The 26,707-nt window shown below is 38.9% G+C and overlaps 1 protein-coding gene and 1 long non-coding RNA gene across 7 annotated transcripts in view; one reads left to right on the top strand and one right to left on the bottom strand.

The window, feature by feature from the left end:
* gab1 (GRB2-associated binding protein 1) overlaps positions 1-26,707 on the top strand; it is a 217,860-nt gene that overhangs the window by 130,822 nt on the left and 60,331 nt on the right. For all 6 annotated transcript variants that reach the window (XM_020524930.2, XM_020524944.2, XM_020524965.2 and 3 more), the window contains one exon: positions 12,542-12,836. In XM_020524930.2, coding sequence (XP_020380519.1) covers positions 12,542-12,836 — 295 coding nt within the window. The remainder of the gene's footprint in view (positions 1-12,541; positions 12,837-26,707) is intronic.
* Positions 3,490-10,006, bottom strand: LOC125483268. The gene is made up of 3 exons (XR_007262216.1): positions 9,780-10,006; positions 4,145-4,212; positions 3,490-3,701 (listed from the first exon to the last, which is right to left on the bottom strand). It is a non-coding gene; the product is annotated as an uncharacterized LOC125483268 (long non-coding RNA).

The raw sequence follows: 26,707 nt of genomic DNA, 5'->3' as shown, positions 1-26,707 counted from the left end.
CACAGCAGGCCAAGCAGCATCATAGGAGCAGAGAGGCTGATGTTTCGGGCCTAGACCCTTCATCAAAAAAGGCTGCTTGGCCTGCTGTGTTCATCCAGCCCTGCACCTTGTTGTCTCGGATTCTCCAGCATCTGCAGTTCCTTCTATCTCACATTGCAGATTATAACCTGCTTTTTGGTTGGGTCCAGAACTTGCTACTCTCAGATTATCTCAAAGCATTGTATAAATTCTGCGCCAAGGCTACCATTATCAGTCTGATTTTCGAAGTTTATGTAGATTAAAATTGCCTCTGACTATTGCCATCCTGTTTTCACAACTTTGTCCCACATTGTGGTTTACTTTTATGGGGCATATAGACCATTGCTCTACTAATGACCTGCTTTCCTTTTATTATTCCTCATTTGCACCAAAACCAATTCTACGTTCTGATCTCCTGAACCAATGCCATCTCTAACTATTTCACCAATGCCATCTTTGATTAACAGTGCTACCCCTCCAACTTTTTTTTAATCAAGTTTCCTATTCTTCGTGACTGCCGTATACTCCTCCATGTTCATAGTCATCCTGCAACAATGCCTCCATATTGTTATCAGATCCTACTTATTTGCTTCAATATGTGCTATCAGTTTGTTTACTTTTTGTGTATGTTACGCACATTCAGGTACAGAGCCCCTGGTTTCACCTTTTTGTTACCTTTGTAACATCTAGTCATGCTCCTTCTGTATTCCTAGGTTATTATTTTCAATGTACCTTCCTGCCAATCTCTGATCTTCATTTCTGTTGTGTATTTAATAAGTGTGGTGGACTGTCACTTTAAAAATCATCAGTCATTTCGGGCAGAAACCATCTTAGACTAACCTTTTCTGTCTGTAGAGTGAACACCTTTAATACAATTCTCACTGTTGTTAACCACTTTAGCCTCTTGGTTCTTCTTGAAATGTAACAATTTCCCATATTGGCATTTTGCTTCCCAACCTCTACCCCTTTGATTTACTATATCTACCCAACCTTGATCTGCCAACCCATTGGTAGTTTAAAGTGCTATTTACGTCTCTATTTTACATGGCTTTCTGAAAGGTTGGTCCCATCATGGTTCAGGTCCAGAATGTCTCCACAGTACAGCCCCCACTTTCCCCAGTATTAATGCTGATTATTTGGCACAAATTGGAACCTACCTCTCCTTTTACCAGTCTTTGAGTCACATATTCATTACACTTGTGTTCTGTCTGCATTCATTTAATAATCCAGAGATTGTTAACTTTAAGGTTCTGTTCTAAGCCTAGCCCCTCATACTATGTCATTGTACCAATGTGGACCGCCATAACTGGGTCTCCCCCTCCCTCCCTTGCACTCTACGTTTCTAGTCAGCCATGAATAGGCAATACAACCTTGTGGACTCATGCTTTTAGCTAGATGGAAAAGTCTATTTCTCCTTACTTTTATTATCCCCGACTACAACTGCATGCAATTTCTCTCCCCAACTTGAATGATGTCCTGAATCACAATGCAATATTCAACTAGCTCTTCCACCCTGCAGCCCTCACACCTATCCAAACAAGCAGAAAGAGCCTTGACCCAGTTGAAGAATCGAAAAGGCTGAGGCAACTGTACCCCTCCCCTGACGGTCCCCATCTCGTTCCTTTATAGCTGGTGCAATTCACTCTCTGGTCAATGGTAACCCACAGGATGTTGGTAGTGGAAAATTAAGCAGTGGTAGTACCATTGAATGTCAAGGTTGGATATCCTGTTGGAGATTGCTAGGCAAAAGCAATGACAATTGTCTGGCAATTTGTCACTTAGAAGCCAAAGCCAAAGCCAGAATATTAATCCGGTCTTGCTGCATTGGACATGGACTGATTCTGTATTTGAAAAGTTGTATATAGTTTTGAACATTGCACAATCATCAGTGAAAATCTCCACCTCTGACCTAATGATGAAGCAGCTGAAATTGTCTGGGCCTTGGACCCAGCTACGAGTAACTCCTATACTGGTCAACCATTTCAATTGCATTACAGCGTGAACAGCCACAACCATCTCCCTATGTGCTATCATCGACTGCAACCAGCAGGGAGTTATCACCCCGGTTCCCATTGATAATCCGTTTCATGAGGCCTCCTTTTTGCCACACTCTGTTGAATGCAGTCTTGATGTCAAGGGTAGTCAGTTTAACCTCATGGAGTTCACCTGTTTTGTCCATGTTTGAACCAATACTATAGTGAAATCAGGGCCTGGTGGACCCCACTTATTCCTTTCCAAGTGCTGCAAGATTAGACCAGGACAGTAATTGGCGGAGTTACCTTTTGTCCTGTTTCTTGTATACAGGAGTCTTCCACATCACATTGTTAGGTAGCTGCCAGAGTTGTAAATATAACAGCTTGGCTAGGAGAGCAGCAAGGTCTGGAGCACAAGTTTTCAGTGCTATTGCTGGAATGCCATCTGCACACTTCGGTCTAGGCAGTATCCAATGCCTTCTGCCATTTAATAATATCAACACCCCTATGTTGGTTCTTTCAAGGTGTAGTGTATTGTGATCTAATCAGCTTTAATTATCTGCCATGTTGATCAGGTTTTGTTTTTATGATCCAGTTCTTCACCTTTAACTGTCCAAGGTATTGCTAATATACAATGCAAAGTATTCCAGGTATTATCGCGATCCGCACAGTAGTTGCAAGAAATAAAGATGTAAATTTTTAAACATTGAAAATTTCAGTATTAGATTAAGTTATGATATTTGAATTTTGTGTAACATTGGACTATAATTTGTTATAGCAGAGAAATTCCTTTATTAGTGTTGCACTTGCCATTTATTTGTAATGATATCTTACTTCACCAGTTGTTAAAAGTGAGCTATTGGCATCACAGTGAGGGGAAACCAGACACTGGGGACCTGTGTAAGTAACTGATGGAATGTGGCTTCTTGTATGTTGGCCCTCGTAACATACCGCAGAGACTCCAATTCTTATGGAGTGAGATTTGTAGAAGTTTATTAGCAAGTAATTATGTATCCTAATATGACATCACAGACTTGCATATAGTCTGATACTGTGCTTATTCATACATTATAGACATAGTTGACTGTCTAACTGACCCTAACTAACCAACCAATTGACTGGTTGATTCATTGACCAATCAACTAACTGTTTGACAGATTGAAATGGAGGCCTTTTATTATTAAAGCTGTTTATTGTGACTGTTACTGTTGTGATACCATCTTGCTGAGGTGAAAGTATTGTACCTTTGCGATCTGTACAAAATACAACAATAACTAACTGCTTATCTCTATAAACAGATTGAAGTCTTTTCCTTCTCAGTCTTTGAAGGATTAATGCAAGTTAGAATAGGTTAATTTGATACCTAATCAATTACAGAAGGAAAAAGAGAACAAAGAGACAAAGAAAAAGTTTTAAAGAAATTTTTTCCAATTGTAAAATATCCCGTGACAGACAGACAATTCCTGAAAGAATTAGATTACAAATGTAGTCGTTCATTTTCAATATCAGTGGTTAATTGGCAATATTTAACATTTTCATGTCAAAAAAATTCACTGGCTATTAGAAGTACAAATAAATACATGTGACTTAAATGGCTCGAAGACCGCTTGTATCATCATTTCACCTGGTTTTTGTGCTGAATTTAGATTGTCCACAGGGCAATATGATCCATTCAATTCACTCTCTCATAGTGAGTCAGGCATCAAAATGCTGTTTTCAAGAAGCAAACAACAGTGAAATATATTTCACAATGCAACATTTGAACTTATACCCATCTGCTTTAGCTTAAATTGCTGTGGCATTGGCGCACAAAATGCAATGATGCAATTAGCTTTACCACTATTTTGACAGGAAATTGTGGGTCAGTATTTATACAGTGGAACTGGTATGAAATCATAGATGTTCACTTTGTAGGTCATTTAATCTACAGCAATCCAAACTAATCCCACTACCCTATTCTGCAGCTTGATCTGGGACCAGATGTACAGCAGTAACTATCTCTTAACACTGTTTATCAGCGTTGACGGTTTAGAGAATATGCCTCATTTAGTGTTATCAGTGTACCCCATTGTGCAGTTACAGTACCTTCTTGTGCCTTCAATCACCATCCTACCATACAAGATTTTATTTGCATTCTTTCTTTCCATCCATACCTGCTTCTGGTGAGTAGCACTGCGCGACTTTGTTAAGTAAGGAAGGCAAATCAGAACCCTCTTGTGATCTGCAATAGAAATTATTTGGAATAATCAAAATCATTACTTCTGTTCAGAATCTCCCACTTATTTAGACACTGTCTGCATTAGAGTTCAAAAATTAGGGTTTCTGAATGTTATTTAGTTGTTTTTCTTGTTGGTTGGAGGAGGCATTCCAATTAAATATCCAGCAATTTAGCGAAATATCAATGCATAATTGGTTGATAAATATTCTTTGTTTCCGTAGCAGTGAATTGGTAACCTTTTCTACTGTTGCACTATTTTATACTATTTCCTTACCCAGAACTGACCCTCTCTTTCATTCTTTAATTCCGTTGTTCTTTACATTTCTTACTTAAATGCCTGTGTAATTAATTTTTTATGGCCATAATGAGAGACAGTTAACAGCTTTGAGAATACCTTCACTGGATTTCACTTGATGGTTCCAGTGGTGTGTGTTAGAGATTTGAGCAAACATAGCAGTGTAAAGCAATCACGAATTTAATACAGGAGTCAACTTTGTGAATGTTGTTAATCTATTATGTGCTAGTCTTGGTTTCAAGTAACAGAGGAGTACTGTTGTTGAAACCAATTAGATTGGTTTAGTGAAGTATTATATTCTATTTTCCGTCTTGTAGGTTCCTCCTGTATTTGATGCCCTAACCCTAATAAAATTAATATAGCATACCAACAGCAACTCACCTTAATATTTTAATTTTGGAAACATTCTGGGGAATTTAGGAAGCCTTGGAAAAGCATTCAGCAAATCAAAGAATATTTTAGAAGGATTGACCAAGAATTCAAAGAACTATTTTATGCAGGAGAAGATGATGCAGAATTTTATAAAGCAAATTTCAGATATTGGGGCTTTGGCAGCTGAAGGCATGGATGACAATGATAAGGTAAAGAACGGGAAGAAGGTGGAAGAAACTTTGTTCCTGCTCTTAAGAGACTGTGAGGAGTAACGCAGTGGGTCCACCTGAAAATGCCACAAGGGGCAAGTTGTGGTAGTCGTTCACAAGAGATCAAAAGATAACTTAGTGACCCATATGTTTAGAATTGAGTACCACGATCTGTATAAATTACTATTAGTGTGGAAGATGCTTCTGTTAGAATTAGCACAAAAACATATGTTCTTTAAATCATAATATTATAGCCTGACCGGGGTGTGTAGTTACAGCTTGATTTTTGTCTTGAGGTGTTATAAGTATAATTCAGTTGAAGTTATTTTTACTGATATCTTTTTTCATAAGGTATAAATTCCTTTCAGAGGATTTCTGATAGTCAAGATATTTTGTCTTGCTGCAGTTATTTGCCTGATAGGAAGTGTGAATTGATTATTTGATAGCTGCATGGATTCATTGGATAGTGGACTAAGTGTATCAAACTATAAAATGTCATGCTAGGATTGCAAGAGGAGCAATTCCTGTTTACTGTTCATTTTAATTTTCTGACTGCATTAGGAATACCTCAGCTGTTTTCCTCAAGTCATTTGATCACTATTCATTGTATGTGTATGTGATATCTTCATTTATGAGAATCGTAAGTGTTAAATTCAAGATTTGCTACAAATTGAGATGGATATTGAAGATTAAGAGTGTTAAAGATATTATGAAGCTGTGATATTTAATGGTGAATGAAAACTGAAAGAACTGCAGATGCTGTAAATTAGGAACAAAAACAAAGTTGCTGGAAAAGCTCAGCAGGTCTGGCAGCATCTGTGAAGAAAAAAACAGTTACCGTTTCGGGTCCAGTGACCCTACCTCCAGAACCCAGACTCGAAACGTTAACTTTTTTTTTTTTCCCTTCACTGATGCTGCCAGACCTGCTGAGCTTTTTCAGCAACTTTGCTTATACTTAATGGTGAGTTGCATTTGCTAGTCGAATATTAACTAGCAGCCTAATGTGGCTAATTAGGAATCTAGATGATGTGACTAACTCCAGCTTTGACCAAAAATGGATAAAAAGATTAATAGGCACAACTATAATATTTTAGTTATGTGATCTGACTGCAATAGTTTCCAATACAAAATGTTTCTGCACAGCATGTACTTGCATTTTAACCTTTTTTTAGTAATTTTATTAGTGAAATAGTACAGTGAAATGCAGTGATTTTTGGATTGTTGTGCTGAACTTCCTTGGTTACTCTTTGCTGGCTATCTGAGGTTAAATGATAACAACATGGTTTGTGAAAACTGTGGATATCAGCACCATGGAAACACAAGTAACATTGTACGTAAAAGGAAGTTGTCATTCTAGTTAACTCAACCAATTAGATGAGCATGTCAGGCCAGCAGAAGAACGTGAGCCAATCTAATAATTAGCAGTTCAAAAAGTGCAAGTCACTACAAAGACCAAGCAGCATCCAATAACTGCAAAACAAAAAGTTTCTTTACTGTCTGACCCATTACGAACTTTGGGGAAAGAGAAGGACTGAAAAGATTATGGTAAAATTGTTGTACGACTAAATGAAATAAATGTTCAGGGCTTTTACTTGTATTACATGCAAAGCAATTAAAATTAATGCAATAGATGACCTATTTGTGGTTAGCAAGTTCTGTTGACCAACACGGTGGTAGGCTGTTCCAGTACACACGTTTACTCTCTACGTAAAAATGCAGCCAAGTGACATGGTGTGTTATAACCTACAATTTTATAGCTCGTTGTTCCAGTCCATTTTGATTTGATATTATTATTATTATTAGGTGTTTGGTTTAGGGTAGTGAAATTAATGTTGACTCTACACTCTTAAGACTATTGCTTTCAACCAATTTAATGGAATGTTTCTGCAGATAACAACTATTGTACATTGACGTGAAATGTTTCACGTCAAACTGGTTATTCTGTATTCTAACCTATTGTAAGGTACTGCACCAGTAACTTAAGTACTCATTGTAATCTTGCCTACATCTGAATTCATCAATTGATCTGAACGTTGACTACCCAAATGACTTGACTTAGGCCAAATATCTACCCCTTTTGTAAGGAAGCACTTAAAGAAAATTTAAATTTAAAAAAAACTCTAATATTGTTGCCTTTCAGTCATATACACCGTGTTGCGGTACGGTCCCTGTAGCGCTGTTGTTTAAGCTCCACAGACTATAATACGGAATGGCAGTAAATGTTTTTATAGTGAAGGTTTTGCTGTGTCGGAAGGAACTTTGACCATATGTACAGTATTACAATACAAGATAATTACAAATGAAAATGTAAATAGAGCAAGTATTCATTTTGTAAAAGGTCTGTAATCACTGTTGTGCGACAACATGTGACATGCAATTGAGATACATTATGGGATATACAACCTGGAACCTGCACCATTTTGTGATGACCTTCATGCAAATCTAAGAGCAGATCCAGAGCTATTCTCATGGTCCAGTGAAAGTCAGTATAAGATTTCTGTTTCTGAATTTGCTACCTACTGTTTAGTAGCAATTTAATTAAAACACTGGTATTTAATTACCAGGGGGTTTTGCAGGGGAGCTTGGCTATTTGTGCACATATGCATGTTTTGAAGGTGTATTGTTGCTCAGCCTACAGTGGGCAGACTGATGAAATGGATCCAGTATAACTACAGCATTGGCACCTGCTCCAGCTCATCTGGGCAGAAGTGAAAAGGCTGGGATCATACTACTTACACAAGGGTAGTGGTGGAAATTTTATGGCAAAGTGTGATGAGAGGTCTCCAGGTGGAAGGATGGTCTCTCCAGAAGAATGCCTGCATCTGGACCCTTGTCAGAATTGCAGTCCCTTTTAATGCTATTGATTAATTCAGTCATCAGTTCATCCCATTGCCCAGTGAGAGCTGTCTCTGCAGTATTGCCAGGTTCTTGACGCAGCACTGAGCCTGTTTGACACTGGGAAAATCACAGCACTGGGGCAAAGTGACCCTTGACTGCCTTCACTATATGCCTACATTAGGGGAGATGGATTCTAATTTCCAAGTTAGCCCACCCTTCAAACAGTCACCCAGAGTTGGCACAGCTTGGTGAGCATGGCAATGGGGATTCAAGACTGGGAAAATTCATCCAAGTGTTTTTTTCTAACTGTTCATACATGCATCGGTTTACCTGCTTTTCATTGCAGCAGTCTGTATAGAACCATGTTGTGATTTATAAGGTCTAGGATTGACTTGTATTTCACACATGATTTATTGTTAAAATTTAGCATTATTTGAAATACCTGTTTAAAATTTGACTTTCACAACGTCAATTCCATCTGGCAGTCCCATTTTCCTGTTTTCTCCCTTTTATTTTGTTCCATTTAAAAACTTAGTCTTGCTGGAGTGTGGATCCATAGACACAGGCAGACCTAGTATCTTATCCAATGTCCTCACTTGCACTTGCAGTCGGACTTTCACCCCAAGCAATCAGAAATAGGAATCCTGACTAATTTTTAACCCTACCCTAGCTCAGGAGTGCTGAGGTGAATTGTAACAGTCTAGTGCTGCCCCAGTTAATGACAGCAGTAGATGGATCACTTGGCACAAACTAGGAGTCAAACTTGGAACCTTGGTAAACTCTAATAGTTAATTAATGTAATGAGGTTTAACTGTATTCTGAAATGTTTATTGTAAGTATTTATCTTGGTACCCAACAATTTTGGTAAATATATTAGCCACTCTCTCTGCATGACAAATGGGGAATACAAATGTGGCAACTTGCATCTCTGATTATTAAATAAAAGATAGCTAATAGACTTTTTCAACATGTGATTACTGTATTCAAATCCGCATAGTACATGTACGTGTACTTGAACATCGTTCTGTAATTGTTGGTAAAATGAAAAGCAGTGTGTGAATCCGTTTTTTTATTTTATTATGAGCTTTCTCTGTCTGAATTGCCACGTGGTGGTACTATGTTGAGTATAAATACAAGTGAAGAACACTTATTTGTGACCTTTGAACGCATCCAAGGCAGTTTCTGCTAAAATTAGTGCATGTGACAAAGCATTCTAGCCACACGTGCAAATAGGTGACAGTTTCTGTTGGACAATTGTTAATGAAATGCAACTACGTTAATTATGGATGATCTTTTAGTGTATGGTAACAGAGTGCAGAGAGGAATGCTTTATACTGAATAGCTCAGTGTCTTGAATTTGGAGAGGCCTTAGCCTCTAATAACTAAAACTCTGTGTGTTCCCTGCCCACTTTACAGCATTGTGCTTTTATAGGCTGCAGTATTGAATGATGCTACATCCCAACTCCCAAAAAGAATCAAGCTGGAGAAAATCACATAAATCCTAACCCCACCAAGGCACTAACAAATTGACGGTGTATAAATTGTGGAGTTTTGAGCTGGAATTCACTTCTAACCTCTCAATATAAAATTGTTAACCATTTCTTTGTTTTGCAAAACTAGTCCTCTGACAAAATCTGGCACCTGCTACAGCATGTAATCATGACCCACGTTGAACACCTAACACGTGAATATTGTCTAGCAGCAGCTGCTGGATAACAGTTGGGAGCGGGAGTATTCACTCCTTTCCCTCTGATTCTTTCCCAAAAAAATTATAAATTGCTATTGTGGGAGCTCTCACCTCAGATCTTCTTCTGTTCTGTGTGGCTGAATAATATGCTCAGTTTTCTTGCACCTACCTGTTCTTTAGGGATGAAAATAATCAGTGTTTTGCAAATTCTTCTTTTTCTGTGTCCAAGGGCAAATCTGACGCTCGGCTCTATTAACTCCATCGTGGGTAAGACATGGGGGCAAGTACCAATGCCAGGCAAGCCAAAATGGGAACAAGCTGTCCTGTGCTAGTAACACCAATCTGATCCAGATGGGCTGTCCAGTTTGGCCACTTACAACAGGACAAATTAATCTTGATGTCATTAATTCTTCCTGATGACTAAAATTTAGAAATGGTGAGGTGTCATACTTGTGACACTTTGTTTGAAACTGTTTGGAATAATCTCAAGAAACACAGGCTATTTACAGTTCAAATTGTTGATATGAGAGCTCAGCTCCTAATAACTAACTAACAGTTATTGGCGTTGTAACTGTGGCTGCAGCTCATCAAACAAATGGACCAAGGTCATTGTATAATAAACCATGTTGTTACTTATGAGTGATTATCTTTTGAAGGATGCAGTAGTGTTATTTTGAAATAACGTGGGAATTATTGCCTGCCCAACCTCTGAATCAATTCCTTTTATGACAACTTAGTTGATTATGTTGAGGACCATGAACCAAAGAGGCCCCACACCTGACTTATTTCAAGTCAGAAGGTTCAGAGTTCAAGGCAGATTCCATGACCTGAATGCAAAATCACAGCTAACGTCTCAGTGCAGACTGGAGTTGTCCAGTTAGCAATAAGGTGCCAAATCTGCCGATTTATGGGGAGAGCCCTGTCACTGATGCATGTTGTGTGCAGATCTGCACTACCAAGACAACAGTTCTGGTTTATGATTTCTGACTGCTAATTTTTAACCTGTCAGGATTGCTCAGTGAATCAAATGAAGACAGTGGGATCGGATTACTGCAAACAACCCAAGTCTCTGTTTCAGGCAAAGTTACCCTGGATTTTCACAGCAGGCACAAAACTGTTGAGTGAATCCACTAAAATACCAATGGTTCCAAGCCCAGCCTGCCCCCCCCCCCCCCCCCCCCCTTCAAAAGAAGGGGTTGAAACGATAGTTGTGTATATTCTTGGTCAGAGAGAGAAAATTAGGCACGATTCCTTCGGGGGTCAAAATATTTTTTGTCTCGAGGGCTTCTCTTGAGATTGTAACATGTACCACTCAACCTTCTCACTAACTCCTTTATTAGTGTAGTCCAATAGCAACATTATCTACTGTATTTGTGTTGGCACACTGGGTATTTGGATTCTTTCAGAAATAAAATTTGAATAATTCATCGGTATCCTCAACACTGATCAACTCTTTGTAAAATTTAAAGCCACAGTGCAAATGAAAGCATTAATTTCCTAGAAATCAAAGTGAAACCAGCCAGCGTTTAAATTGGTATAAGACAACATGCATTAGTTAGCAAAATGTTTTTTGCTAACAAAATAACTAACACACTCCTCTACATAAAAGAAACCCATCACCCTAAATACACCTTCCACTGACTGGTGACCTTACAGCTAATGCATTTATATCACCAATTCAGAAGCTAAAACATGCTTACTAGGCAATTATTACACTTTTCAATCTCCATTTCAGACTTAAATTTAGCAGTTAAGAGTAGTCCTTACAGTAGGACCAACTACATTTCTTCTCACATATAGAAACTATTGAACTGATAACTTTAAAACTAAGATTCCACATTCCACATTCATTTGCAGGGAATGTTTTTTCCTTGTATCCTAGTTAGCTGTGTTTTTTCCTTAATAGATTTAAAACTCTTCTCTCCAATTCAGCCTCCTCCCGATTTACCAATCTTGTAGCTTCTTCCTCCCCCACCCCCCACCATCTTGTTGCAGCCACCATCTCCTTCATGCTCATCTTGTGGCCTCCTAATCCCTACACAGATATTTCTGCCTCCTTGTTTCCCTCCTGCAACCATTGTGCAGCTCCTTCTCTGTCCACACCCTTCTCATATCATCCCCCACTGTCCTTTCTCCCAACAACAGCCATTTTGTAACCTCCTTCTTTCTATATACTGATTTCACTGTCTCCTTTTGTTTTTGCCCCTTTTTAAGTATGTTTATCTGTAAACAATATATCGCAAAATGTAATGGCAGATTTCACTGAAATTCTGGTGCACAGGTAATTTTTTTTATAGCCCAATGAATAACTAGTGAGTCTTTGGCAAATGTGTGGATATGAATCCTGGAATTTTTAAAACAACTTGTTAACGTTTGGTTGGGAGGACAAATTGACTTTTTCCTTTAGAATATTGAGTTGTTTTGTTTAGAATGTTGTGGGTTGTCTCAGCTGCTGTGGTGACATTCTTGACAGCTGTCAAAATGTAAGCAGAATTTTCAGAGCAGGTTGTTAGATTTCGATTGGCCTGAAGCCACCTCAGTGAGATGTATTCACCTGATTTAAAAAGATGCATCTTATGCACTTTGTAGCTACAAAACACCAACCAATTTAGGGAAAAGCCTCTCTGAAGAGCTACATAATTGTAATAATTACAGTTATTACAATTATGACGATGGTACACATTTTAATCAGTGCCCTCTTCACTTGCTCTCTTACTGTAGCCATTTTGGGGGAAAGTGCTCTACATTGAGGAAATCAATGCCCCTAGTAAATTTACTGATATAATGTCAGTAATCGTGTTTCCTCCTTCCAATCTCCTTTTTTAATATTTAAACACAGGTTGGTTTCACCAAAGTACTACACAGTAAATTCATTAGAAAATTTTAATCGCATTGACACTTCGATGGTATATTTTTCTTGGTTTATTTCAGGCATGGAAGAAGCGTTGGTTTGTGCTTCGAAGTGGCCGTCTGACTGGAGATCCAGATGTGTTGGAATACTACAAAAATGATCATGCAAAGAAACCAATCCGTGTCATTGACTTGAATCTTTGTGAGCAAGTGGATGCTGGACTGACCTTTAATAAGAAGGATCTTGAGAACAGTTATATTTTTGATATCCGAACAATTGACCGTGTCTTCTACCTGGTAGCGGACACTGAGGAAGAAATGAATAAGTGGGTTCGCTGCATCTGTGATATCTGTGGTTTCAATCCTACTGATGAGGGTAAGTGCTTTATCTTTGCCTGTTTCCAGCAAGTATTGCTTTTGACAGCATAAAATTCACCTTCTATTCGCACAGTTTGGCTCATAATAGAATGAAAGTATCGCATTCTGAAAATTCCATGACCATGTGACCTGACATCCTACTGAAATCTTGGCACAGTAGTTGCACTCCAACCTCTTGAATTTGAAGGCCATGCATTCAAGGCCCACTAAAGATTTGTGCACACAATGAAGGCTGACATTGCATTGCAATATTAAGGAGGATGCTCCAGTGATAGAGATGACATCTGTCAGGTGAGGGTTGTACCCACTCCGTCCACCTCACTCAGTCCGTGCACTGTCTCTAAATGATCAGACTCTTTATCCTACATCTGATACTGGATGAGCAGAATTTCCTTCATTGCACAATGAGATCCCAGTACAATTTCTACACACTATCCACTGACAATATCTTTCAGCAGCAGTTTTCAGAAGCTTGCAACCTTGCTGTCTCATTTTGAGCCTGAAATGAACCACCATTTAAACTGTCTGTTCCACTTCTGTACCACTGCCCTATTCTATCCCTGCTTCATCTCATCTTCAGCAGAAATACTCATCTGTGCTGGTATTGTTTCTAGACGTTATTATTCCAAAGCAGTCTTGACAGGGGTCCCATGATTTATCGTCTGTATGAAGGGCTTTGGGATGTCCCAAGGTTGTGAAAGGTGTTATATAAATCCAAGTTTATTTCCCTTTTTGGGAGTAAAAGGGAGAGAAAAGTCTTTAGTAGTTATCTAAGCGCAACTGGTATAGCAATCACACATGTGAGGTTGTTTCAGAAGAAGTGTCTCTGACAGTAACATTTAATTCAAGCTTTCTTTTGAGGGTTTTTTGTGAAACTTGGTGTAACTGGCAAAACGGAGTATCTTGATGGAAATGTTTAGTCTCTTGTATAAAAGGGCATCCAGGATGAGAAAAGTAGCTTTCTTCAACTAGTATTCGTTTGTGTGTTGGAATTGACTTTAATTTCTCTAAACTGATTTAGCATTGTTTGGAATTAGTTTTGGCTACCGGTATTAGATTTGTTTATTAAATTTGCGTTTTATTGATTTTCCAGGACGTTGCTAGCATTAGTGTGAGAGGCTAATGTAATGCAACGTGGTTTGTGTGTAGTTGCTCACTCGCTGTCTTCCCTCTAGGTATGAATTTCAGCCTGTAACAAAATATGGAAGTTTGAAACACCCCTGTGTTGCACCAAAACCAGTGTGTTTCGCAATACATCATTGAATGTGTTGAATGTTGGTTTTGCTTCCACACACAGATACTACTTGTGCAGCCTTTTCACAAGTTCACCCAACAAAGGTCTACATATAAAATATATTAAAATTTATTATCTGTCTTTCAGATGAGATGTTAAATGGAGGCATCATCTGTCCCATCAAGTAGATGTAAAAGATCCCGCTATTTTGGAGAAGAGTAGGGGAGTTACTCATGATGCCCAGGCCAACATTTATTCCACAGTCAATATCACGAAAACAAATTATCTTGTCACTGTCACTTGCCTGTTTGTGGGTGCTTGCTGTGCATAGATTGATTGATTGTAATTCAGAAATCTTTAATTATAAATCTTTGGGTTGTCCTTTGTGTGAATCCTTTGTGTCAATTCTTTAACCTGTCCTAGAAAGTAAAGATAGAGGTCTGGTTGATCACATTTTACTGAAACTGGCAACTATGCAGGCATTCATTCCATGCAGGTAGTTCCCTGCGTGCAGAAGGAGAGTTGTGTGTTTGCCATAGATGCACGCTTGTGCCAAAAGCCTGTTCATTTTGTGCAGCCAAACATTATTCATCCCTATTTGATAGGGAAACTATATTAGAGCTAACTACTCTCTCTAGATTGTGATAATGTTCTGTCCATTAGTAACAAGCAGATGTATTGGAAACCCATTGAGAACGAATAAAAACACAGATGCTTAAAAGTGCAGTGTACCCACTTAACCTTTCCAGTTTCTGATCTCATTTCCCTTTGTCCTGTCATGAAGCATCACAAGATAATCACCTTTCCACACCTCACTCAAAGGCCAGCTTTGTTTTGTGACTATATTAACTAACTTTTAATGAAAATATATACATCAAATATACAGAACTATATAGGAAATCTGGTTAAGTTGTTAATCAAGAACTCTCAAATTTTAAAAATATTTCCATTTTAAAATGTAGGTAACAAGTTAAGATAGAGACAAGAAGGCTTTAGGTAAGATTTTTAATCCGTTCCATGTGATTTGAATATCATCTGTTCCTCACAAACCATCATCATAACTTCTCCGAACGGGATCATTATTTTTGCTGCTGAGAGATGGCAAGAACTGCAGATGCTGGAGTTGGAGATAACACTGTATTGACCTGGAAGAACGCAGCAGGCCAGGCAGCATCAGAGGAGCAGGAAAATTGACACGTCGGGTTGGGACCCTTCCTCAGAAATTTTTGTACTTTGAAATCAAACTACAGTCAGATATCAAAGTTTGTCAACTTTTCTGCAAGCCGAAAAGTAATGTTTTTAACTTGTCAGTTTCCCAGTCAATGGAAACAAGTTAAATGGGTGACCGGGGGGCAGGATGCCTTTTTTCTTGACTAACATTCACAAGTGCACTTTCAGCTTATAATTTGTGTTAACGGAACTTTAAGAACCTGATACGTCTAATTTTAACAGCTTGATGAAATTAGTGGAATTAGTATGATTGATTAACATACTTCTGTTGATTAAAAATTTTGATTCAATGCATAATGCTTGGAATATAGACTGTAGTTGAAGCCATAAGAGACCTTATTACTACTGTGGGTTAAAAGTTTGACAGTTTGCTTACATGCCCAATGCTATCATAGTATGCCAGAAAAAGTGAAAATGATTTAACGTAGTCATGCATTGAAAACAGTTTTTGTGTAGGAAGAACAAGGAAATAGCTGTTGATCAGGATGTACAATATACAGTTTAGTCTTTGGAATGAGGTCATTGCAAACATTGTGTACACTACACAACCAAAAACATGGTTACAGCATTTGAAGTTACCATGAACCTTTTTGATTATCAAATGTGCTTTCCAAATGTTTGATTTAAGTTATTTGCTTACCAGATATTTATTCATCTCTCTGGCCCACAGGATATCCCAGTGCATTATGTAAACTATTGATTATTTTTGAAATGTACCTTTTGTCATTAGGTGTGGAAACCAACTTGTGTACAGCAGGGGCTTACAAGCATTAAATAAGTTCTAGTTGATCTATTTCGAGTTGTGCTGGTGAGTGGCAATGGGAGCATGACTTTTCCTCTACTTCGTGCAGTTGATCCTTGTACTGTCTGAATAAGCAGCAGAGTTTTGGTTTAACAACTTTTCCAAGGTGATGTCTCCAACAGTACAGTTGACTCCACAGAGGCCAGTATACCGTCACCAAGTCACCCTTCATTTACGCTTGGGGAGTACTTGACACTGATCCAACTCCCTCACAGCCATCTCTGAGTGAACAGAGTCTCTGACGCTCCTGTTTTTATCTGTCATCCAGGGCTCCTTGATTGAGGCTATTAATCTGGTCCAATAAGGGAACTCCTATTGAGGTCCATCTGGCTGACCTTGTTCCAATTACTACAACAGTAGCCCCTGAGAATTGTACTAAACGTCAACATAGCTTATATAGAGACAGTTACAGTGCAGAAAAAGACCACTCAGCCTGTAATATCTGCACTGGCTCCCTGAATAAGCAGCTCTCGAGGTACCATTCCCTCTGTCTTTTCCCTGTAGTCCTACAAAGGTTTCCTCTTTCCTCTTCAAACAATTAATCAGTTTTCTTTTGTAAGTCTCAAATGAATCTGCCTCCACCATACTCTTAGGCAGTGCATTCCAGATGCTAACCATTCACCGTTTCAAAATGTTGCTTTCATGTCACTATTGCTTCTTTGGCCAATCACCCTGATGCTTACCACAGTCAAAAGGCTGATCTTAATGTTGAGCTCAAACATGGAGACTGACAATTTGGGCTAATTAATGAAGGAATGTTTTTACCCGTTAGCATTTTCCCCGCTACCCTGTTAGTATAAAACATAACTTTATAAGAAGCATTGGAGATAAAACTCCCCCAAAATTTGTGATTTCAAAAAAGTAATGTTGATATTAATTGAATCAATGACCCTTGGTTGTGGATGCTAGTATAGTGCAAGCCTATAAATATATCTGCTGAATAAGTTTGTAGGAAGCCAAATGTCATTAAGCCAAATGTTTTGTATTGTTATCATCCATGCCTCCATTGGAATGAAAGAGACCTTATCTTTGCAATTGATTGAAGGGAAGGAAATTGTGAGGTGAAAATCAGAAGTAAACTAAAGCATGAGTTTGAGTTTTGTGTCATGAGATGTAATATATTGCTGTTAATGCTAACATTAGAATCCCACCACTTAATGTTTACTCACATATTTATTTGCTCTCCCCAGGGATAGAATTGACCCTTTCTGTTCTGAACTATTTTGCTGGTTTTACAATGTACTTGCTATATGTCAGATGTGCAAATGTGAGAATTGAGTCGAATAAGCAGTTGTAAATGTAGGGAACACTTAAGTATTAAGAATGGACATTGTTAATCTTCTGATTCCCTTAAATTGGGAAAAATCACACTTTTAAACCCAAAATGTCAGCTTCATCAAAAATATTTCCTGCTACTATTGAAATAGGGTGGACTAATATATTGTCACTTGGCACATGTCTGCAATGTGACAGTGCATGTGCACTGTGGAATACAGATTTACATAAACAGTCAGTTCCTAGCTCTTTAGGAATGTCTATTTGTTTTTTTTAAAAAAAAAATGTAATGGTAGCATTACCTTTTTTTTTCTAAAGCTGAACAAATTAACTATCAAATTTTATTAATAGAACTCCATAAGAAGCTTGTTTTGTCACTTTAGGAGGTGCAGATCTTGTAGATTTGGTATTTGTCTTTCTCGGTGTTGTGTGGGTTGCTCCTCAAGTTATATGATTGTTTGATTTTCCTAAGGAGTTATTTGCTGGTGACATTGCATGGCTTCTTGATTATTGTCTCACTGGTTAGTGAGGTTGGTGAGTTTTTTTTTAAATGATCTTTTCTGCTATTCCAGCTCAGATGTAAGTTGAATGTGAACTTCGTTCTTTCTCATTTGACACTGGTTTTGGATTCATTGACACATGGTCTTGGAGTTGTAACTTCAGTGACAACTTATGCTGGATTGTAGCTCTAGGTTTTTGTGACAGGATTCTGTACTTCTATGGTTTGTGTATGCAACAGTTTGGGTGAGAATTTAATGTTTATTGAAATTTTGACCTCCTTCTACCTGTACAGTTGTGTCTTTCTTCCGACTGGTCACTTCAAGGGGAGCGTCTTACGTGGTAAAGTTGGTTTATAGTTTCTTCCATTCGGTAGTTCTACAGGTAATTTTTCATATCGGTATTGAAAGATGTAGATTGATTAACCATATGTCAAAGGGTCGTCTTTTGTCTTATGGCATTTCATCAGGGTTCATTGGACTGTCTTGAGGTGTCCTTCTATAAATCAGTGTTCCCTTGGGAAATGCAGTGTTGAGGTCATGATGCTGAACCCATAGTATTCAGTGGATCCCTCAAATTCTATGGAGATAATTTGAGTTTCTCTGCCACTTATTCTATTCTTCAATGAATCACTTCCTCAGAAAGCATGGCTCATACTATCCAGTTATTCCGTCATGAGATGTGGGTGTCCCTGGCTAGACCAGCGTTATTGCCCATCCCAGGATTCTCCTGCAGTAGGGTTTCTCCTGGAGATAGCAGCTCACCAACACTGTCTTGAACAGCTCCAGTCCTTGGGCTGTAGGGACACCCACAATGCTGTTAGGAAGGGAGTTCCAGGATCTTCACCCAGCAACAGTGAAGGAATGGTGCTGTCATTCTGAGAGGGTGGTGAGTGGCTAAAGGGGTCCTTGTAAGTGGTGATGTTCCCATGCACCTGCTGCTTTTGTCCTTCTAGATGGTAGAGGTTACAGATTTGGAAGGTGCTGTTGAAGGAGTTTTTGTGTGTCACAGCAGTGAATGTTATTGATGGCATGCACTGCCACCACTGTGTATCAGTGGTAAAGAATAAATGTTGAAAGTTGTAGATGGGGTGCCAGTCAAGTAGCCTGCTTTATCCTGGATTATATAAAGCATCTTGAGTGTTATCAGAGCTGCGCCCATCTAAGCAAGTGGAGAGTATGCCATCATGTATCTAACTTGGGCATTGTCGATCATGAACAGGCTTTGGGGAGATAGGTGGTGCGTTACTCGCCACTCAATTCCTAGCCTCCGACCTGCTGTTCCAGCCACAATGTATATGTGTAGCTTGTCCAGCTCAGTTTCTAATCAATGGTAAATGTTAGTAGTCATGAATTCAACGATGTTCCTGCCATTCAACATCAAGGGAAGATGGTATCAGTTTTGTTGGCGATGGTCATTGCCTGGCACTTTCGTAGTGCAAATGTTAGTTGGCACTTTTCTGCTGTAGCCTTGATGTTATCCAGGTTGTAGTGATTTGTGACGAGGTCAGCCAGCTGGACTTCATAGAATGAGTTCCCCTAATTAGGGCTGTTAATCTGGTCCAATCAGGGAGTCCTGTCTGACAGATAAAAAGGGTGAGTGTCAGAGATACTGACAGTCTGGTGCCTGACTCTCTAAGAAGCAGTGCTATAGTTAAGGGCAGTTTAGGTATAAATAAGGAGTGACTTGGTGATAGGATACCAGCCTCCGTGGCGTTATTTCACAGGTCTTACTGCATATGGACACTCGCGAATGCTGCTGAACATTGTGCAATGATCAGTGAACACTCCAGCTTCTGACCTTCTAATCGATGGAAGGTCAATAATAAAGCAGCTGCAGATGGTTGAGCCTGAGGAACATCTACAGCGATGTCCTGGAGCTGAAATGATTGACCTCATCAGCAGATTTTTTTTCTTTGTTTCCAATTGACTCCAGTTTTCCAAGAGCTCCTTAATGTCATAGACAGATGAATGTCAAGTGCGGTTACACTCACTTCCCTTCCCATCGAGTTCAGCTCCAAGGCTGTAATGAGATCAGGAGCTGAGTAACCCTAGCAAAATCCAACCTGAACATCAATAAGCAGGTTATTCCTTTGCAAGTGATACTTTGTTACTACTGTTGATGACACCATCTATCACTTTTGATGATTGAGAGTACACTGGGGACAGTAATTAGCTGGATTGGATTTCTCCTTTTTATTTGTATGCAGGATGTATCAGAGCTTTGGTGTGTGTTGTGCTTTAATACTAATCTGCTGCTATTGATGGTTCACAGTACCTCCTGGATTCCCATGTTTGAGCTTTTTAAGGCTGTCCCATTTAGCAAGGTGGTAGTATCTCAACACAATGGATGCTATCCTCTATGGAGGGTATCCTTGTACTGTTGCTTTCAAAATGTTCAACTTTCAAATAAAAGGGAGCTTTGTGTGGCAGCCTGCAATAAAGAAATACCGTCCTTAATTGTGTTCAAATAAATTTGATTCTCACAATAACCTGTAGTCTGGGTGGTACTTCAGTAACTTATCTTTTGGCTTTGTATTTGTGTACCTCTAGCAAACGTTGCATGTAGACATCATTTTTTCAATATCTTTGCCTATCTAGTACTCAGCTGAAATGGGCTCCAAGCCTATATTCTCCATTTCCATGTGGCCTTCATGTATCTTCTTAAGATCTCCCTCCATCATTTTAGTTATTATTATTCTAGACCAGGCGATCCAAACACCATCTGTCAGTGAAATGACATCACCAAGAAAACAGGATTGCCACATTGTAAAAATAAAACCAAGAACTGCAGATGCTGGAGATCTGAAACGAAAACAGAAATAGCTGGAGAAACTCAACCGGTCTGGCAGCATCAAAACTGATAAAGTCACCAGATTCGAAACATTAACTGTTTTCTCCCCACAGATGCTGCCAGACTTTGTTTCTCCAGCAATTTCTATTTTTGTTTTTGCTGTATTGCTAGCTGTATTCTGTATCTTGTCAGACCATCCCTTGGTGAGAGTGTATTTTTAATTCTTAACTTGCCTGTTCTCATCTCTGATTTTATTCCATTTAGGTGGTTTTATTGTCACTAAGGGATACATCATTAGATCTCTATCTTTTATCTCATGGTTTACTGAAACAAGCTGCAGCTCTTTGCAATTACTCCACCTTAGGACAGCAGTGATCTAGAAAATTTTTTTATTATTTGTTCATGGGATGTGGGTATCACTGACTGGCCCATCATTCATTCCCATTCCTAGTTGCCAGAGAGCAATTAAGAGTCCACAATTTTGCTGTCATATATCTGCATCTGTAATTACATGTAAGCCAGACCACGTAGGACGGCAGATTTCTTTCTCTAAACAACATGAGTGAACCATCTGGGTTTTTTAACAATTGACCATGGTTATATGGTCACTGTTAGGCAAAAATCTAGATTTTCTATTGTATTCAAATTTCACCATCTGCAATAGTGGGATTAGAACCCATGTCCTCAGAAACCCAGGATTGAACCATGGATCTTCAGTCTAGTGCTCTCCCATCTGAGCTATTTCACGTGGAACAAATAACACTGTTTCCTTTGTGTGACTCTATTTCTAACTGTTGACTCAAATACTGTTGACATGATATTGCTTTGCTTTGCTTCGGAAAACCCTTCTTTGGGACCCATTTTCTTCCAAATATTAAGGAAAGATCTTCTGGCATACTTTGTGCTGTGGTATCGAGCTTCAGCTTCATATGGTTAAGGGCATATTTCTCACCTGCTTCTTGATCTGAATGATCGAGTGACATTACTTTTTCAGAGAACTATCTCACCCAGCCATTTCATGTAATTGCAGGGTTCCTACGTCTGTTGTGACCTCACATTTGGCACCTTCCAAAGCCCTTCTGTCACCATCTTCTAAAATGACAAGGGCAGCTAATACATGGGAACACCACTATCTGCAAGTTCCCTTCTAATCCATTCACTATCCTAACTTGAAAATCTCTCACCATTCATTTATTGATGCTGAGTCAAAATCCTGGAATTCCCTCCCTTAACAGCATCGTAGGTCAACCTAAACCAAGTGGATTGCAGAGTAGTTTCAGAAGGCAGCTCACTACCACCCCCTTGAGGCCAACTAGGGATGGGCAATGAACACTGTCAGTCAGCAACATGCGTGAATGAATTTGAAAAAGAATGAGGTGTAGATGATTTGGTTTCTTTCCCTCATTGTTCCTTCACCCTGTTTTTCTGACAGTGACAACTCATTTACCATCTTGTTCTGCACATCATTTCCCAGTTCTTTGTCTTTCCACAAGCTCTACAATTCGATCCATATGTGAGACATTTCCTTCTGTTTATGAACTTGTGTTTCCTTTTAGAGTAACGTGGTGCCTCAGTGGTTAGCAGTGTTGCCTCACAGCAACAAAGGACCCAGGTTCGATCCTACCCTCAGGCAACTATTTGTGTGGAGTTTGCACGTTCTCCTTGTGTCTGCATGGGTTTCCTCCAGGGGCTCCAGTTTCCTCCAACAGTCCAATGATGTGCAGGTTAGGTGGATTGACCATGCTAAATTGCCCATAGAGTCCAGGGATGTGCAAGCTAAGTGGATTAGTCATCGGAAATGTGTTAAAGGCAAAGGGTACAGGTTGGGATGCTGTTCAGAGGGTTGGTGTGGACTCGATGGGCCAAATGGCCTGTTTCCACACTGTAGGGATTCTATGATTTTTTTCTTTTTTTTTCTCTCTATGATCCCCAGATCATGCATTTCTTCCCCATTTGTGGGGTGGATTCTTTTGTTGCTACACTGAACCTACCCTGCTTCCTTCCTTTTGATTTCACTGTAAACTAGCCAGTTGGTTAATCAGTGCCTTTATCCATCTACTAGTGGCTTCATGTGCTTTAACAGTGTCTGTAGCGTGTGATGTTGGGAACTTGTTATCCTAATCGGTTCTTTATGTACTTCAGAGTGTGAAGAGTCCCAAATGTGTTCTGTTGTTCTAAAATCTACATCTTTTGGCTGTGTTTTTCAACTTTGCTCTTAAGTTGTCAACAGGCTCAACTGGCTTCTGCCTCAGGCCTCGATTCCTATTGATGGATCTGGGATGATTTGAATTTAACTGGAGATGTGTTCTGAAATTTTCTGAAAAAAATTGTCCTCTTCAACTCTGCTTCAGCTATTAAATGAATTGACTCCTTCTTCTCCTGTCCACAAAAGGATGTGGCTAACCTTTTCCTTGTCACTAGCGCCTTTTAGAAAGCAGGTGAGTGTCAGTCTGCAGTTTAAATAAAACTTCTCAAAAGCCTGTATGAAATCAGCAGCCTCCCAGTTCAACATTCACTGGAGCTTCATGCTTTTTGCTGTAGCAGCAGCCATTTTTGTTTCACATCATTCACTGTGTGTTTCTCTCTCTCCCACACTGGCACTAATTTGGTGGAGTTTTCAACCTAATTCAGCATTTAAATTTGTTTAAGATATTTAGGGTTTTACTTGTAACTATTGCATTGTATCTTATGGTTCCTTTAAGTTAGAAATATTCATCCAAGAGACACTAAATGCTCAAACTGACAGATTATACTTTTCTTGCTGCTCTCCATGTGGCTGACAGTCTGATCATGTTATGATCTTTGTACAGATCAGCAATATGCATTTTTAATCTGAAAATCCAAGTATTAATTGCTGCAGTGTGTACAATTTAAATCAAAATAATTTTACTGCACAAAATTCAGTGTAACTACTAATAACTGCATTCTATGTTGAAGATTTTAAAGATACAACAAAGTTACTTGTATTCCAAATTAAACTTCTTAAATCCAGCTTTCCTACTACACACATTTCCCTTACCACTCCAAAAGCTAAAGTCAGATACTTATCAGACTATTGGAAGATTAACCACTTGGTCTGTGTACTGTTTCAAAGATTTGCATAAGGGCAGAAATTTCACGGGCCTTCTTACTTCCAGCAATGTTTCCTGACAAATCTTACACCATGATTCCAAGCGTGTAGATTCCCAGTTCAAAGCAAGCATTAAAAGCATCTTGAGCACTGGGAGCTCAGATCAGTCTTCAGACTTAACTCTAGAGTCTTGTATTTATAAGCTGTCTCTCCATCTTTTAACTTGGCTGTATCAGAAATTCTACTCTGTTAAGATAGACCTTCTGTTTTCAAGCTAACGTTTTTAAAATTTAATTTAAAAAAAAAAAGCCTTCACCCTGCATGCACAAAATTGTAATTGAATTCTGATTGAAGGAAATGTTCCCTCCAAGCCAGTTGTGCTGAATGAAGTCTAAACTGCTTGGACACTGAAACACATGACCCACAATACCCTATAATTAATTTGAGATTGACTTTTTTCCTTTGCTGTCATTTATTTCTCATAAATCAATGAGTCATAATCAATTTTAGAAGCCAGAATTCTCCTTTCAGAAAATCCTGTCTGCTAAAGTTACCCAAAATAAACAGTTTTGCTGTATCCAATTTACATCACAGTGGATTGACAAGTTTTTACTTGGCACGTGACTGCAATGCAATAATGTATTTGGCACCCTGGGCTGCATTTTCATATAATTTTCACATGAATCATCTTTCAATAAAGGTGATTTTCTTGAAACAGTACACGGATAGTCCAATGAAAGGAGGGGCCAAACTGGACCTTGAATAGGCTCCTGAGCGTGGCCATGTAACTGACCTTTCAGTGGGAGAGCATTTTGGAAACAGTGATCACAACTCCTTAAGTTTCTAAGATAGCTATGAATAAGGATAAGTTAGGATCTTGTGGATTCAGAATTGGCTTGGCCATAGAAGGCAGAGGGTAGTCATGAAGGATGTTTTTCTGACTGGAGGTCTGTGACTAGTGTTGTTCTGCAGGGATCTGTACTGGGACCTCTGCTGTTTGTGATATATAGAAATGACTTGGATGAAAATGTAGATGTGTGGGTTAGTAAGTTTGCGGACAACACCGATGGAGTTGTGGATAATGTAAAAGGTTGTAGAAGGATACAGCAAGATAAAGATCAGTTGCAGATATGGGTGGAGAAATGGCAGATGGAGTTTAATCTGGGTAAGTGTGAGGTGCTGCGCTTTGGAAGTTCAAATGTTAGGGAAAAGTATACAGTAAATGACAGGACCATGAACAGCATTAATGTACAGACGGATCTTGCAGTTCAACTCTGTAGCTCCCTGAAACTGGCACACAAGTAGATAGGGTGGTAAAGAAGGCGTGTAGCATGTTTTCCTTTATTGGTCGGGGAATTGAGTTACAAGAGTTAGGAGTCATGTTGCAGCTTTATAAGACTCTCGTTAGGCCACACTTAGAGTACTGCGTTCAATCTTGGTTGCCACTTTACAGAAAGGATATGGAGACTTTGGAGAAGATGCTGCCTGGATTAGCCTGGAGCTATAACGAGAGGCTAGAAAAACTCGGGTTGGTTTCTCTGGAATGGTGGAAACCAAGGGGTGACTTGATAGGAGTCTAAAATTTGAGATGCGTAGATAGGGTTGATGGTCAGAATCTTTTTCCCAGAGTTGGTGTCTAATACTAATACATTTAAGGTGAGAGGGGGAAGGGGCAAGTTTGTTACACAGTGGTAGGAATCTGGAACGCTCTGCCAGGAGTGGGTGGCGGAGGCAGATACAGCAGGGGCGTTTAAGGGACATTTAGATACACATGGATATGCAAGAATTGGAGGGGTATGGACCAAGGGCAGGCAGAAGGGATTAGTTTTAAGTTGGCGTCACATTTGGCACAACATTGTGGGCTGAAGGGCCCATTCCTATGCTGTACTGTTCTATGTTCTCTAATAATTAGTTCCTTGTTCTTCATGAATAATATAATCATAAGAGGCATGTTCTTGTAGAATGTAGCATTTCTATTGTGCAGAAGAAGATTTTTTTAATGGAAATAGTAACAGTTTATAGTGATGTATTTCATCAAAGTACTCTGCTAGATAACTCTGTATGCAAAACAAACACGATAAGGTTGACGTCTGTTTTGAATTGTTTAAAGTTTTTGCAGATATATTCAAAACTCATGTTCATATTTGGATTTTTTAAAAATCTTGGCCGCAAGGCATTAATTGCACTTACCTTAACCTTTTTCAATAAAGATGATTTAGTGTAGGAAAGAGTTTGAGACAGAGCCTGAATGTTTACAGCAATTCTAGCTGTCATTGTGCCCCCCATTTGGCTTGTCTGTGAAATCAAATTAAAAGGATATAACTGGAGTGTGATTGTAGCAGAGAAGATATTATTTCAATGATGTACTTTAACGTAAAGTGAATCATCTTCACTGTTTAAGTTAGAGCATCCTCAACATTTGCCAGAGCAGTCAAATGAACAAATCTTTTATTTTCTCTGGAGAACAAGTGATGTGTAGTTTGAGTAGGTGGAGATTATAAAGCAAGGGATTTTCCCACACAAGGCATGAATTAGCAAATAAAATGACTTGGTATTCATAATTGTTTGGCATTACGATTGATTCTTCTGTATATAATTCAGAAACTATCAATTAGTCATGCTTACAGTATTTCAAATACACAAAAGAATAACAGACAGAGTAGTATTGATGTAAAAATGATTGAGTGAATTCAATTGTTGTTGGAACCAAAATGTGATTCTCAAAAAGTGTATTTGGTTTTGTACCCAGCATTTGGATTGAACCAGTGTTCATATGAAGCTTTCTCGGTACCACTAGAAGTCCACTACTTCACATCCAGTAATGTGGGCAGTGAAATTAATTCTGTCATTCAGGTCATAGAGCCAAATTTACGTTCTGATGGTGTGCTCACACACAAGGGGTTAACTTGTCCTTCTTCCATCACTGGTGACATTAACAAAACTCATTCCTGTGGGGCTGTTTACATT

Source organism: Rhincodon typus, chromosome 1 (assembly GCF_021869965.1).
Source record: "Rhincodon typus isolate 14 chromosome 1, sRhiTyp1.1, whole genome shotgun sequence".
NCBI lineage: Eukaryota > Metazoa > Chordata > Chondrichthyes > Orectolobiformes > Rhincodontidae > Rhincodon > Rhincodon typus.
The sequence above is the reverse complement of the archived record's forward strand: the minus strand, read 5'-3'. Positions and strand labels throughout refer to the sequence as shown.